The sequence below is a fragment of the Canis aureus genome, chromosome 10 (assembly GCF_053574225.1).
Source record: "Canis aureus isolate CA01 chromosome 10, VMU_Caureus_v.1.0, whole genome shotgun sequence".
NCBI lineage: Eukaryota > Metazoa > Chordata > Mammalia > Carnivora > Canidae > Canis > Canis aureus.
The window spans coordinates 37,054,940-37,068,717 of NC_135620.1; the positions used below are offsets into that span (position 1 = coordinate 37,054,940).

Below are 13,778 nucleotides of genomic sequence, written 5' to 3' on the forward strand. Positions count from 1 at the left end.
TCCCTGTAAACCTTAGCACTGACCTCAAATGGTCATTCCTCCTGTGGTGTTTCTTTCAAAACCCCACCGTCCCACTCTCTGTGACAATGATTTTGAACATTTTCCATCCTCCCACACTGGCAGCCCACTCCTCTCTCCCTCAGTAAATGACCCTACTTTGTAAAGAAAAACAAGCTAGCAGATGGAGAGCCCTCCTTCTCATGCCACAACACATAAGTTTGCCTGCCTCTGTACCCACTCTGGACTTCTTCCTGTGTGACACAACAGAGCACCTGGTCCTCCTCCTAGATAAAACCAACCATGCCATCAGTGTTTTCAATTCTAATTCCTCCTGCCCTAGGACACTTATAAATATCAGTCATCCCATTTTCTTGCTTCTATGTGTAACCTCTCTTCTACCAACTGGATCCTTCCTAATGGTATTTGAGAATACTCACAACTCTCCCACTAAAACATTCTCTGACATGACATCTCCCTCCAACTACCAATCTCTCTCTCCCCTCCCCTTCATAGTCAGAATTACCCGGGGATGCATTTATCATCAACTCTGCATTTCTTTTCTTCAGCCACCCCAGTCTGAATTCCACTTCCACTTGACTACCTTATCAGCCTCTGCTAGGGTTACCAATGATCCCTGTCAACTCTGTCTTATATTTAAATAGAATACTGTGTTCTGTGAGACATAGTTCGATGCCCCTTGACCTTTCTTTTCTTTTGACCTATATACAGCTGACCCTTGAACAATGAGGGTTAAAGACACCAATCCCCGCATAGTCAGAAACTCATATATAGCTTTTGACTCCCCCCAAATTTAACTGTTAACAGCCTATTGTTGACCAGAAGCCTTACTGATAACATAAAGTTAATTAACATATATATCGTATGTATTAAATACCATAGTCTTAAAATAAAGTAAGCCAAAGAAAAGAAAATGTTATTAAGAAAATCATAAGGAAGAAAAATAAATTTTCAATATCGTACTATAGTTATCAAAAGAAATCTACATGTAAGTGGACCTATGCAGTTCAAACTCATGTTGTTCATCAGCTGTACATAAAATATAACATGATGTCCTATCAAGTATCACCATTTAGTTCTTTAATGGGCAGTGCTCCTTCCTGCAATAGGCTCTTTGGTCTGAAACTGTACCAGCACAACTCCCTGCTGCCTCAGCAGCTCCAACTCCACCTTCAGATACCATCTCAACCATTACTGCCTCTACATTTGTATACATACTTCTCCCATTGGGGAATGCTGGTAGGAGGGGACAGTGAGTGGGTACTCTTGGTGATGCAAGTTATTATCAGCTTCTGGCCTGCTAATTGTGATCCCAATCACCAAGAGAGGAAAAAATATCAGGTTTGTTCAGGAAGACTGAGCATGGTGAGTTTAAAATGCTTTCAGAGCACCTGGGTGATATAATTGGTTAAGCATCCAAATCTTGGTTTCAGCTCATGATCTCATGGTCATGCGATCAAGCGCCAGGTCTACTTGGGACTCTCTCTCCCTCTCCCTCTGCCCCTCACCTATCTTCTCCAAAATAAATAAAATATTTTAAAAATAAATAAAATACTTTCATATATCCAAGTAAAGATGACAAATGGGAGCTGGCTTTGTGGGTCTGGAGCTCAGTCAGGTCTGAACTAGGAATTTAAACTTGGCCTGGCCGAGATTTCCTAAGGTTGAGGCTCTAACACACCAATATTTAAAAGCTGGATAAAATAGGATAAGCCTACAAAGATACTAAGAAGGAATGGCAAGAAAAGTAGTAAGAAAAAAATTAGTCATGTATTATGATTTTGCAATTGTTTATGTGATAATTTTACTGATATCTGGTTCTACTACAAGATTATAAATTCCACAAGGACAGGAACCATGCCTGTTTATTCAGCACTTAACACGGTACCCCTCACAGAGTAGGTGCGCAAAAACAACATTACAGATGATGGGTACATACTGATCTAGACAAAGTTAAACAGGTTAGTTCATAGAAGACCTTCTCTGAGTATGGTTTTTAAAGATTCCTGCATTGAATAGTAGAAATTAATGAAAATATGAAGGTAAAGCATGGGAGAACACTTAGGGGAAAAGAAAGATGTATTTAGGATCTTTGTTATAGCAATAGTACCTTGCTTACCTGAATAAAGTTACTACATCCTCCTTAGTTGCTACTACATCTTCCTCTGGAAGCATACTCAAAATTGCAGCTTTCAAGAACACATATGTTGCCTTGAGGAAAAGAAGAAAAGCAGTGAGTACAGAACATCTCTAGGTACATGACATTTCTATCTTGCATGTCAGGAATGACCCACAAACTGTCCAGAGGTAACATTTAAAAGGGACCTAAGAAAAAAAAGAAAATGAAGTCTTATACTGCTTGGTCCTATTGAGAATAACACTTTTCAGTTAATTTTGACCCCTTTCCTATTATATAACAATAGTGTTCACAGATAAGAGAGTATACAGAATGAACAAGAAATCGTTATCTCATTTCTCCCAACTTCTCACAAATAGGTGAGAATTAATTTTAATTATTATGAAACGCCTCATCATCAGGGCATCATAAAGTCTCCAGAAAAAATGTTAAGACTATTGATATTTATTTATTTATTTTAAAGATTTTATTTATTCATTCATAGAGACACAGAGAGAGAGACAGAGAGAGAGAGACACAGAGAGAGGGGCAGAGACACAGGCAGAGGGAGAAGCAGGCTCCATGCAGGGAGCCCGACGTGGGACTCGATCCAGGGTCTCCAGGATCACGCCCTGGGCTGCAGGCGGCGCTAAACTGCTATGCCACCGGGGCTGCCCGACTATTGATATTTAATAACTTTAAAATGTAAGTGCATTTCATCCTCAGAGATGAAACCTCTTTGTTGAAAAGGACTGTGTGGATGCTTTCAGAGCTGAGGGCAGTACTTATAAGCAGTAGGTATTTAATGCTTATTTCCTCCTTCAATGAATCCCTCAGTTGAGAAAGCAGTGTTGATGTCATACTTCTGAATAAACAGTCCTAAAAAAAAGTCATCCTGGACACTTATTAACAAATAGGTAACATTAATGAAAGCACAGCACTTTACCTTGGACCATTTACTTTCTTTGCAAAGCAGATCGGAATAATAATATGCCTTCATCCAGTTTTGTTGGAATACATAAATCCACATCAGCTCCCAGTAACAGAGATGGTGAAACTGTTTCCATTCTTCTTGAACTGAAATGCATTTTCGAAATATCTCTTGTGCCTATAAGTCAATTGCATAAAGCTGATCATCCAGATAATAGACAAGGAGATAATAACCTAATGGAAAAATACATAAATCACTTTGTACAAAAAGAACAAAAGCATCACTCATTAAACCATTCAGTGTGATGATATAATGATCCTTCCCCTCCATGCAATGATACAATTAAATTCTGCCTCTTGATTTAGCTTCTTGAGGGGGCTGTGGGACTTTATAATGTGAGAGAAGTGAAGTCCCTTCCCAAGTAAGATATAAAATGCAGAAGTCCTTTACAAAAAGACTGAAAATAAAAGCCAGAACTCCCGTAAGTTAAAATATACCTTAAACAAAGTTAAAGGCAGGCTGGGAGAAGGTATCATTACATCCACAAGTGGCCAAAATTAACCCTTATCATACAACAATTTTATAAAATCCTTAAAAAAAAGACAATGGGAAAATTGTCAAAGATATGAATTGGTACATCGGAGAAAAAGATATACAAGTGACAAACATACACATGAAGAAATCTATACGCTGAAAAATAAAAATTTAAAAATTAGATTCTCAGGGCACCTGGATGGCTTGGCATGTTGAGTGTCTGACTTTTGGTTTGGCTCAGGTCATGATCTCAGGCTCAGGTTCCTGAGATCAAGCCCCACGTCGGGTGCCATGCTCAGCAGAGAGTCTACTTGTCCCTCTCCCACCTCTTCTGCTCCTCCCCCCACTCTTGCGTGCACATCTTCTCTCCCTCTCTAAAATAAATAAATCTTTAAAAAAATAGATTATCATATTTTGGCCATGACATGGGCAAAAATAAAAGATAAATCCAGAGTTGCCAAACTATATTGGAAACAAGTATTCTCATTTCTTTATAGAAGTTTAAATGGGATAACCTTAGTTATTAACCTTAGTTAGGAGGGCAATTTGTCTAAATTTATCAAAATGCGAACACCTTTGACCTAGAAATCCTGATTATCGGAATCTTATATAAATACACATGTCCACAGAAATATACACGAGAGGTTTACAAAAGCATTATTTATAGTAGCCAAATGTCTATCAGTAGTGGGATGCTTTATTAAGCATCATACATCCATCTAATGGAATGAAATCAAGCCATCAAAAAGACTGAGGGAGATTTAGATATACTGACCTGGAAAGAAATCCAAGATGTATTGTAAGTAGAAGAAGAAAAAAAACAAATCAAAGAAAAATACATAGGTTTGATCTCATTTGTGTAGAAGAAAATTATTGGTTAGTATACTTATATGAAAAACTCCATAGCCGTCTTCTTCAAGAGAATTAATGAATCATTTCCCTTGATAAGGAGTATGTGCAAAACAGTGAAGTTGTATCTTATGCAGAGGCTAGATTTCAAAGTCAATATATAATACAGAAACTCATAAAGTTTTTTGAAGAATTCCCTTAAAGGCGATTACCTATATTTTTGTAATATTCTACCCCAAGCTGCCTCACAGACTTACGTGTAAGTACAAACCATATTCAGAAATCTACTATAGAATACACACACAAAATTAAATTGGAGCATTTAAATAATATATTTTGTCTTTATTTCTGTCTAGCATATAAGCTAAACTTACTTATGTTGAATGAATATGACACAGCCCCACCTTACAGACAACTCCCCAATTACTCCCCCCCCCCCCCCGCCAAATAAATTACCTCTTCCACATTCCCTTTCAGCAGCTCTATCCGGGCATGATAAAACAACATGAGGGAGCCCTGTGGAGAAAGGAAGAAAACAGATCAGCGCCAGCCCTGCTTGATTGGTTATGATTGAAACACACACTTGAAATTCTAAGCATACATTTGGAAACTGCCGGAGGAAGGGTGCAAGGAGGTTCTCCGCTTCCACAACATTCACTTCTCCTGTACCTAGAAATTCAACAGGAAAAACCTTAGTCTTCACAAAACAGGGTGATACTTATAAGTAGTTCTCCACATTTCATTAAAATATAGCAAACACCTATTCATGGAAAAGATAAAAACTGTTAATTTGGCATTTCTGCATTTGAGAAATAAAGTAAGACAAGTCCCATCTATGACTGTAGTCTAAGAAACCTCTAGGACAGACTAATGCATAAGCATAGAAGCAGTTATCTTTGAATCCTAATTGGGCTTTCTGGTTTTAATAGCAATTATTAATTTATCTTAACCAAAAATTTAATTTTCTACTCAGAAAGAAATGCAATACAAATATGCTAAAATAGATCACCTTAAAGTTTACAGAATGTTTTTAGCTGAGAACAGATAAAAAATATTCTTTGAAAGAAACCCTCCAGTCCCTCTGCTAAATATTACTATGACAAATGTCACTATTTTTCATCTTTACTCAAAAAAGAAAAAAAGTAAACAAATATGGACTACTAGCTCTTGGTAATTTTTTTCCAATTGTTTTACTTGAAATATAATTAACATACAATGTTATATTGGTTTTCAGGGAACAATCTAAATTTTTTACTTACTCAGATGAAAGGTCAACTTTCAATGACATAAAATGTAATCCAGTCCTTACCAAGTATTAGGGAGATATAAGTATGAAAAGCTAGTATAGTTAAGCAGCACAGTGGAGACCTCATGCTTCTTCCTGATGCACCTTCCTGTAACTGCAGAAGGCCCAACTCCTATGGGAAGCAAATGCATTTCAGAAGGGGAAAACATGACTGAAAAATTACTCCAACACTACAGATGCCTGGTTCATGTATCTCCACCCTCCAAGAAGGTGAAGTTTATTTTTCAAGAGCTTAGAATAGGGGTAATCCCTAACCAGAAACAAACTTTATATTGTAAACTGGCATAAGATAATCTCACAATTTTTTTTTCACATTATGTGATTCTAGGGAGAGGAAAAGGGTAGTGCTCATTTCATAGAAATGTTCTATTTCTCTGATAAAAAATATTAGTTTATTAAGACATATTGAGGATCTAAGCACAAGACACTATGGTGGGTATGAACAAATAGAGTTTTGTCTTCGAAGATCTTTCCATCAAATAGGCAAGACACTACATGAACACAGGTGAGTGTCATAAGAAAAATAACTTAATGATTCTGAGTCAGGAATACTTGAATCTCACTGGGAGAAAATAAGGGAAAGTTGGAGGAATAGCTGACATTTATCTCAAATCTAATGATGGAGAGGCTCCCAAGAGAACATTATTTGGGAGGCTGCTGGCTAGAGAGGACATCTAAATTAGAGAGTAGCAGAAGCACAGAAATAGAAAGCACAGAACCTGTATGATAATCTGTTCCCCCAGATAATCTTGTTCTCATATAGTTCTCAAAACCTGCCCTCTTCACTAACATGGATAGCTTTTGCAATAAGGCAATCTAGGTAATAGCATACTGAATATTATGTTTAATAAATGTTATATGCTACAAAAACAACCACAAAGAAACATAACAAATGAAATTCATGGAAAACAAAATTTCCTTGCTTAGTTTTATCATGAAACTTGTAAAAGTGCAAGGAACCCCAAAACACTCTAACTATACTTGATCCATGTGAATCATAAAATGTGAGACATGGAAATCTAGCCTAATTCACTGGTTGTACAGAACACTCTGGGGTTGCATATTTTAACCACACAAGAGTACTAAAGTCCAGCAAGTTGCAATATTAGTAAATCATAATTTTAAGTAATGAAGAAAAAAATTTTAGCTTTCAAGAGAAGAACCATCTCAGCTCCTGAAAAGCATCATCAAGACCCCAATGACTCTTTACTGTTCTGCAAATAAATTGCCAATAATGGTCATGCTTGTTATGAGGATGTGTTGCATTGCTCTTGTATTCAATACTGTTTTATCTTTCCTGTCAAAATTAAGATAAAATTAAATTTGTACCCTGTTTCCTGAAAATCCTATAAATTCTAGTAGTCTGATGATCCGTGCTGGTAAAAGGGAGAGCATCTACAAGAAAAAAAAAAAAAAAAAAAAAAAAGTATATTTGTTAGTGTATTGAACTATAGGTAAACGTTAACCTCCAAACAACTTAAAGTTTTAATAATTCGGTAATATGAAATATTAAACCAAGTTTAAATTACTATACATATCTAGTCAGCACATACTGCACATACCATAATCATTACCTGTGAATTAATTTCATTTAGCTAAGACAATGAACCTAAAAATTAAAAAACAAAACAAAACCCTGGCCTTCTCAGGGTGCTCTAGAGATTACTTGATCCTTTTACGTGCAATGATGAAGTGATGAGAAGGCAATCCCTCAGTGCCTAATTCCAAACAAGATTCCTTTTAACATCCTTTTCCAGAAAGCAAGTCTGTTGAATTCTGCATAATATGCCGACACTATCCAAAAGTGAACAGCATGACACAACAGTTCCTTTTTAGGACATCCCTAGGGAATAGTGGGGAGGGGAGATGCAGCCAGTGCAAGACTTCAAGCTGTTTACTTGCTTGTTCACTTTGCTTGGAAGGAGAAATAACCATGTATGCAATTCTATACAGATCCACAGACTGGAATCAATGGTTTGCTGAATGGCCAGAGATTCGAAAGGAATATCATTGGAAAATTAATGACAAAGAGCTTTAAGAAAGGGTACAGGCCTCTCTGAGTGAACAAAAAACATGAAAATATTTGTGTTCCATGTGAATGTTCACCAAAGTCTGACCTCAGCAGAGGAGGATTTGAATAATCAAATTGTTATTATTCTACCTGTTCTACAGCCAGCCATCCTCTTTCCCCAGCCACCCCATCACTGACCAACTGGACTCATGAACAAAGAGGCCATGGTGAAGTACACAGTCAGGTGTATTATTTCATTTTCTCTTTAATCCCAGTCAAACTTTAATAAATTTTAAAATCTCTAAATAATATATTACAATTTGATAAATATCTACTCAAACTCTTGGTCTCCCTCACAGCATCAAAATCATGCCTCAAGCTATATCATTACTGTCTCATCTATTTTCAATTCCATAGCCACCAATATTTCAGATGTGGAAATGGAACCAGATTCCAAGTTCCTTATTACCAAAAATGTTGCTAGTCCATTCAGAGTACTGCATGCTTCCCCTCTTGTACAATCCAAAACTACTCTGAGTGTGTGCAGAACTTTACAACACATACTGACCAAAGTCACCATTGGATCACAACACAGAAAAACTGATCCCACTATAGCCACTTGTCAACCAAACCCAGGTAGAGGTTCACACACAGTAGAGAAGGCACTGGAAATCTTAGGTTCTTTTACTAAAGCCTCTGGCAGCTTTATAACTATTTACTCACCAAATTAAAGGCACCTATTCCAAGCTTGACACCCCCTTCAAACTCATAGAAGAACTGCTGTTCACCTTTGTTCTTCTGAATTACATGCAGAATAGAAAGACATTCTCTGGATCGAAGAAAAAAGTTACCGTGTAAGTATACCATGACTCTGAAAATTAACATTAAGTCAAATTTCACACTGACATACTATAAAATAAATGTCATTAGCCAAAACACTACACAGTTTTTCAATGGAGGCGGCTGTGCTGAGTCTAACCTTAAGTCTACTCTGGTCATAGTCATTAAGGAAAAACTGACATGCCCATTTCTGCACTGTTTTATCAGGACCAATCTTTCTAGGCTGGAAGCAAGACAGGGCTGGAGTATCAGCAGACATGACTCCAGAGCCACAGGACCGCAGGGCTGTGACCTCACAGCTTTCCAGCAATGTTTCATAGAGGACTTCCCAGGTATGCTCTGTCCCTCAGCTGCTGTGCACGCTTCAACAGCCCTACATTCCACGGAGTATCTGAGATGCTATTGCCAAAAAAATGTGAATTTCAGTGTGATCTCAAATAGATTGAATAAATTACAGCTTGCAAGTAGGAAAGACTGAAAAAGGACCGCAAATTCCATCAAACTGCACCCATTTGTTGTTTTTCTTTTCCTATTCCATCCAAGGAAATCTTTCTGATTTCTCATTTTCATTTCTTTTCTATTCATTTCCCCTCTTCCCTTCACATCTTTAAAAGGCAAATACTTGATCAGAGAAATGCAAATTCAAACAATGACAAAAATATAACGCTTGGTAATGAATAGGAAGTGCTTACTAAACTGACAAATATATATCTTAAAGGTAATAAGGAATAACCAGATATCATGTATCACCTTGTATAATATAATTACAAAACATACAACTTCATTTATGATGTATTCTAGCCAAATTTATTTAACCTGAATCCAGTAAGCCTAGAGATCTAATTTCCAGCTTATAGGGAATATAAGGGGTGAGAAGAATGCAATGGACTTAATTAATTATGCCCCTCTCCAAATTTGTAACTTGAAGCTCTAAGCTCCAGTGTGAGAGTATATGAAGATAGGGATTTTTAGGAGGTAATTAAGGGTGGGGCCCTAATCTGATAAGACTAGTGACCTTAGAAAAAGAGGAAGAGAGAGAGGTTATCTCTCTCTTGATCACGTAAAGGCTGAGTGAGAAGATAGCCATCTGTCTGCAATCCCGAAGGAGAGTTCTTCTCCAGAAGCTGATCATGCTGGCACCCTGATCTTAGACTTCCAATCTCCAGAACTGTAAGAACATAAAATTCTGTTCTTTAAGCCACCCAGTCTGTGATATTTTGTTATGGCAGCCTAAGCTAACTAAGAAAAAGAACAAGCTTAAATGAAAACTCAAGAAAGCCAACAAACAAATCCATGGGATATTCTGCAGGACGACGGACTTAGGCTTCTCAACAACCATCATGAATATAGAGACTGTTCTAGAATAAAAGATAACTAATGGACGTAAACATTAGATGCAGTAGACAGTTTTGTGTTGCATCCTGGTATAGACATACCAGCAGTAAAAGAAATCTGCGGCCAACCAGGAAAATGTGAAGAGAGATGGAGTATTACATGAAATGAAGACTTAATTGCCATAGAAAAGTAAAGATCATTAACTGAAAAAAAGCAGGTTATAAAAGAGTATGCACATTAAAAAATGCATGTATCTTTAGATTTGAATAGGAAATATTCTGAAAGAAAATATACTAAGGTTTAACAGCTATTATCACTGTGTGAAAAGAATATGAAGTTTGTATGTTAATATCTGCTCATCTACATTCTCCCATTTTCCTAAATATACATGCCACTTTTGTGATAATAAAGCATTAATTTAATTTTTTTAATGGAAAACCAGTGCTGGCAAAGGGAAGACTTTTCATCTATTTTGGTAAAAGGTGGTTATAGTATGGAGATTGGCTAACTATGGGAACGTAAATATGTCCATCCATTCATTTGTTGTCAATGGCTGTTTATACTCCTCAGTCATGGAGTTGAGTAGTTGCAATAGAGATCTTATGACCCACAGCACAAACATATTTACTATCTAGCCTTTTAAGAAAAGTTTGCCAACTCAATTATTTTTCAGAATAACTTTGCACTATATATCAAAAATCTTCAACACATGCATACCATTGACCCAATAAATCCAATTTTATTCTAAGGAAATTACATGGATAAACACAAAATTCTACCTATAAGAGATACCATATTAGTATTTTAATGAAAATGTATAAATAAACAGGTAACAGGAGGAAATTAATTAGGATAGTCACATGAGTATATCTATTTATACATACACACAGGTGGTATAACCACAGAATAGAATGCTATACAGCTATTAAAATCTGTGATGAACTAAAAATATTTAATGACCTAAAGTTTTGTGACATGAACTGAAAAAGGAAATTTCAAAATGACATGAAGTATATGATTTCGTTATATAAAAAGATAATTATATATGCTCATACACATGCATTAAAAACTCAAACAAATGGGGCACCTGGGTGGTTCAGTGGTTGAGCATCTGCCTTTGGCTCAGGTCATGATCCCAGAATCCTGGGATTGAGTCCCCACATCAGGACTGTGGGGAGACTGCTTCTCCCTCTTCCTATGTCTCTGCCTCTCTCTGTGTCTCTCATGAATAAACAAAATCTTTCTTAAAAATAAAAAAATAAAAACTCAAACATCAAAAATTCAATAGGATGGCAAAAGGTAGAAATGATTTTCAAAATTCTTTTCTTTCTAAATCAAAACATAAATGTTCTATTTTCTGATAATAGATGATTGTTACAGAATTTTCAAATAACATGGAGAAAGTGTGAGTGCCCCTGCATGACTATCCTGCAGAGGATGGTCACTGTTAACAGCCTGGCACATAGCCTTCTAGGTGGTTTTATGCTTTAGTAAGAATGCAATCTTTAAAAACCACAAATGGGATCATGTAGTATGTACTGTTCTATAGATTATATTGATGATTTTCTATGAAAATGCATGAGAGCTACCTTATTTTTTAACAAGTGCATATTATTCTATTCTGTGGAATAATTTGAATTCCTATTGTTAAATATTTATGTTGTTTCCATGTTTTCCATATTATAAACAATGCTGCTAAAAGTGTGCTTGTACATTCATCAAGTACTTTTCCTACATCAAATACTGAAACTATAATTAATCTATCACAACTATCCTTAGGATAAATTCCTAAAAAAGGGACTTCTGAGGTCAAAGGTGACATACTTTCTTAATTTCAATACATATTATCAAACATCCTTTGGGAAAACTCTACCAATTTAGATTTCCACCAACTTATGAACTCCTCACACTGTCATTTGCCCCAAATCATTTGTATCACATTTCCATTTGTATTTTTTACTACAGTTGGTATATATTTTTTTTCAGTTGGTATATTTTGCCATGATGAAACTGAAATGTTAATTGGTCAAGCCATCCATCTCTTATGATTCCTGATTTTATGTCACACTTAAAAAGGCTTCTAAAGGGGATCTCTGGGTGGCTCAGCGGTTTGGCGCCTGCCTTTGGCCCAGGGCGCAATCCTGGAGTCCCGGGATCAAGTCCCACATCAAGCTCCCGGCATGGAGCCTGCTTCTCCCTCCTCCTATGTCTCTGCCTCTCTCTCTCTCTCTCTCTCTCTCTGTCTATCATAAATAAATAAATAAATAAATCTTTAAAAAAAAAGGCTTCTAAAATTGATATCATGTATCTACTGATATGATGCACTACAAAAGACACAATATCACTTGAATGGTATTTTTGCCATAGATGCAAAATCCGGATGTAATCATGAAGAAACATTGGAAAGTCCCCACTGAGAGATATTCTACAAAATAACTGCCCAGTATCCTTCAAAAATGTCAAGGCCATAAAAATAAAGAAAGACGGATGAATTCTTTCAGATTAAAAAGGACTGAAGAAACGTAACAACTAAATGCAACATCCCCAATCTTGGATTCATTTCTGGACCAGAAAAAGAACATTAGTGGGACAATTAGAGAAATCAGAGTAAAATCAGTGAAGTAATTGATAATACTGTTAGTTATTGTTAATTAACTGTTATTACTGTTAGTAATTGATAATCATTGTTAGTTTCTTGGTTCTAATAATTATACTGTGATTCTGTAAGATGCTAACATTTGTGACTCTGGATGAAGAATATATAAAAATTCTTTGTAAAAATTCTGAAGTTAAAAAAATTATAAAGTTATTTCAAAGTACAAAATTTTAAATAAAAGTTTAAAGGCTTTTGTGCTTTAGGACTATAAAAAAATACTTTCCTACGTTTTCCTTTAAAAAATATTTTAATATTAGAGGCACCTGAGTAGTTCAGTCAGTTAAATGTCCGACTTTTGATTTTGGCTCAGGTCATGATCCCAGGGTCGTGAGATGGAACCCTGCATGGGGCTTCACTCAGCACAGAATCTGCTGTATATTCTCTCCCTCTCCTTCTGCCTCTCCTGTTCATGCTATCTCTTTCTAACTCTCAAATAAATAAATAAAATTTTTAAAAATTTTCATATTAAATCTACATGGAATTTATTTTAATACTGTCTTTTTCCAGAATGAAGAACGAATTTTCCCAAAACCATTTATTAAACTATCTAATTTTTCCCACTATTTTGAAAGAGACCTATGTATATATAGGAATTTCCTATATTTTTAATTCCCAAGTAAATATCTGTGTGAGTCTGTGTGTATGTATGTACAAAACTACATGTATCCACACACTGATACAGATGTTTGCGCCATTTTAAGACTACTTGAATTTATTCCATTTTTAAGTTCTGGTGACTAGAAAAGCAATTAGTTTTTTACCATCCTTTTACATCATCTCAAAAGTATTTCAAGAAGAAAACTAAAAACAGTATGTCAATTTCCCAAAACACCCCCTATCTCTACCATTTTAAATACAATATAATTTTATGAAATCACTTTGGGTAAAATTATCTCTTAAAATACTAAATCTTAAAAAAAAAAAAAATTAAATAAATAAATAAATAAATAAATAAATAATAAATAAATAAATAAAATAAAATACTAAATCTTGGTTCTGTTCTCACTAGTGGAAATCTGCTTCTAATAATGACACACACACTAGCTTATATTAGATTAACTCTCCCACAGTAATAATAATAAACTTCAGAATTTAAATATATACTTAAAATGTATTTTCAGGCACTGGAAAGTGAAAACAAAAAGCAGTAGGAAACTGGAGAAGAGCTGAACTTTGAAAGAT

General features: G+C 35.6%; 1 protein-coding gene across 9 annotated transcripts in view; it reads right to left on the reverse strand.

Annotated features, from left to right (window-relative positions):
* The window catches only part of TTC39B (tetratricopeptide repeat domain 39B), a 131,011-nt gene that overhangs the window by 24,307 nt on the left and 92,926 nt on the right, over window positions 1-13,778 (reverse strand). For 8 of the 9 annotated variants that reach the window (XR_013387811.1, XM_077912019.1, XM_077912013.1 and 5 more), the window contains 7 exons: window positions 8,489-8,594; window positions 7,084-7,149; window positions 5,758-5,866; window positions 5,050-5,117; window positions 4,905-4,964; window positions 3,081-3,242; window positions 2,138-2,229 (listed from right to left, as the gene is read on the reverse strand). Coding sequence is in view for 8 of the 9 variants with exons in the window: in XM_077912019.1 (XP_077768145.1) it covers window positions 2,138-2,229; window positions 3,081-3,242; window positions 4,905-4,964; window positions 5,050-5,117; window positions 5,758-5,866; window positions 7,084-7,149; window positions 8,489-8,594 (663 nt within the window). In the remaining variant the exon portion in view is untranslated. The remainder of the gene's footprint in view (window positions 1-2,137; window positions 2,230-3,080; window positions 3,243-4,904; window positions 4,965-5,049; window positions 5,118-5,757; window positions 5,867-7,083; window positions 7,150-8,488; window positions 8,595-13,778) is intronic. The other variant, XM_077912014.1, reaches the window with a different exon arrangement.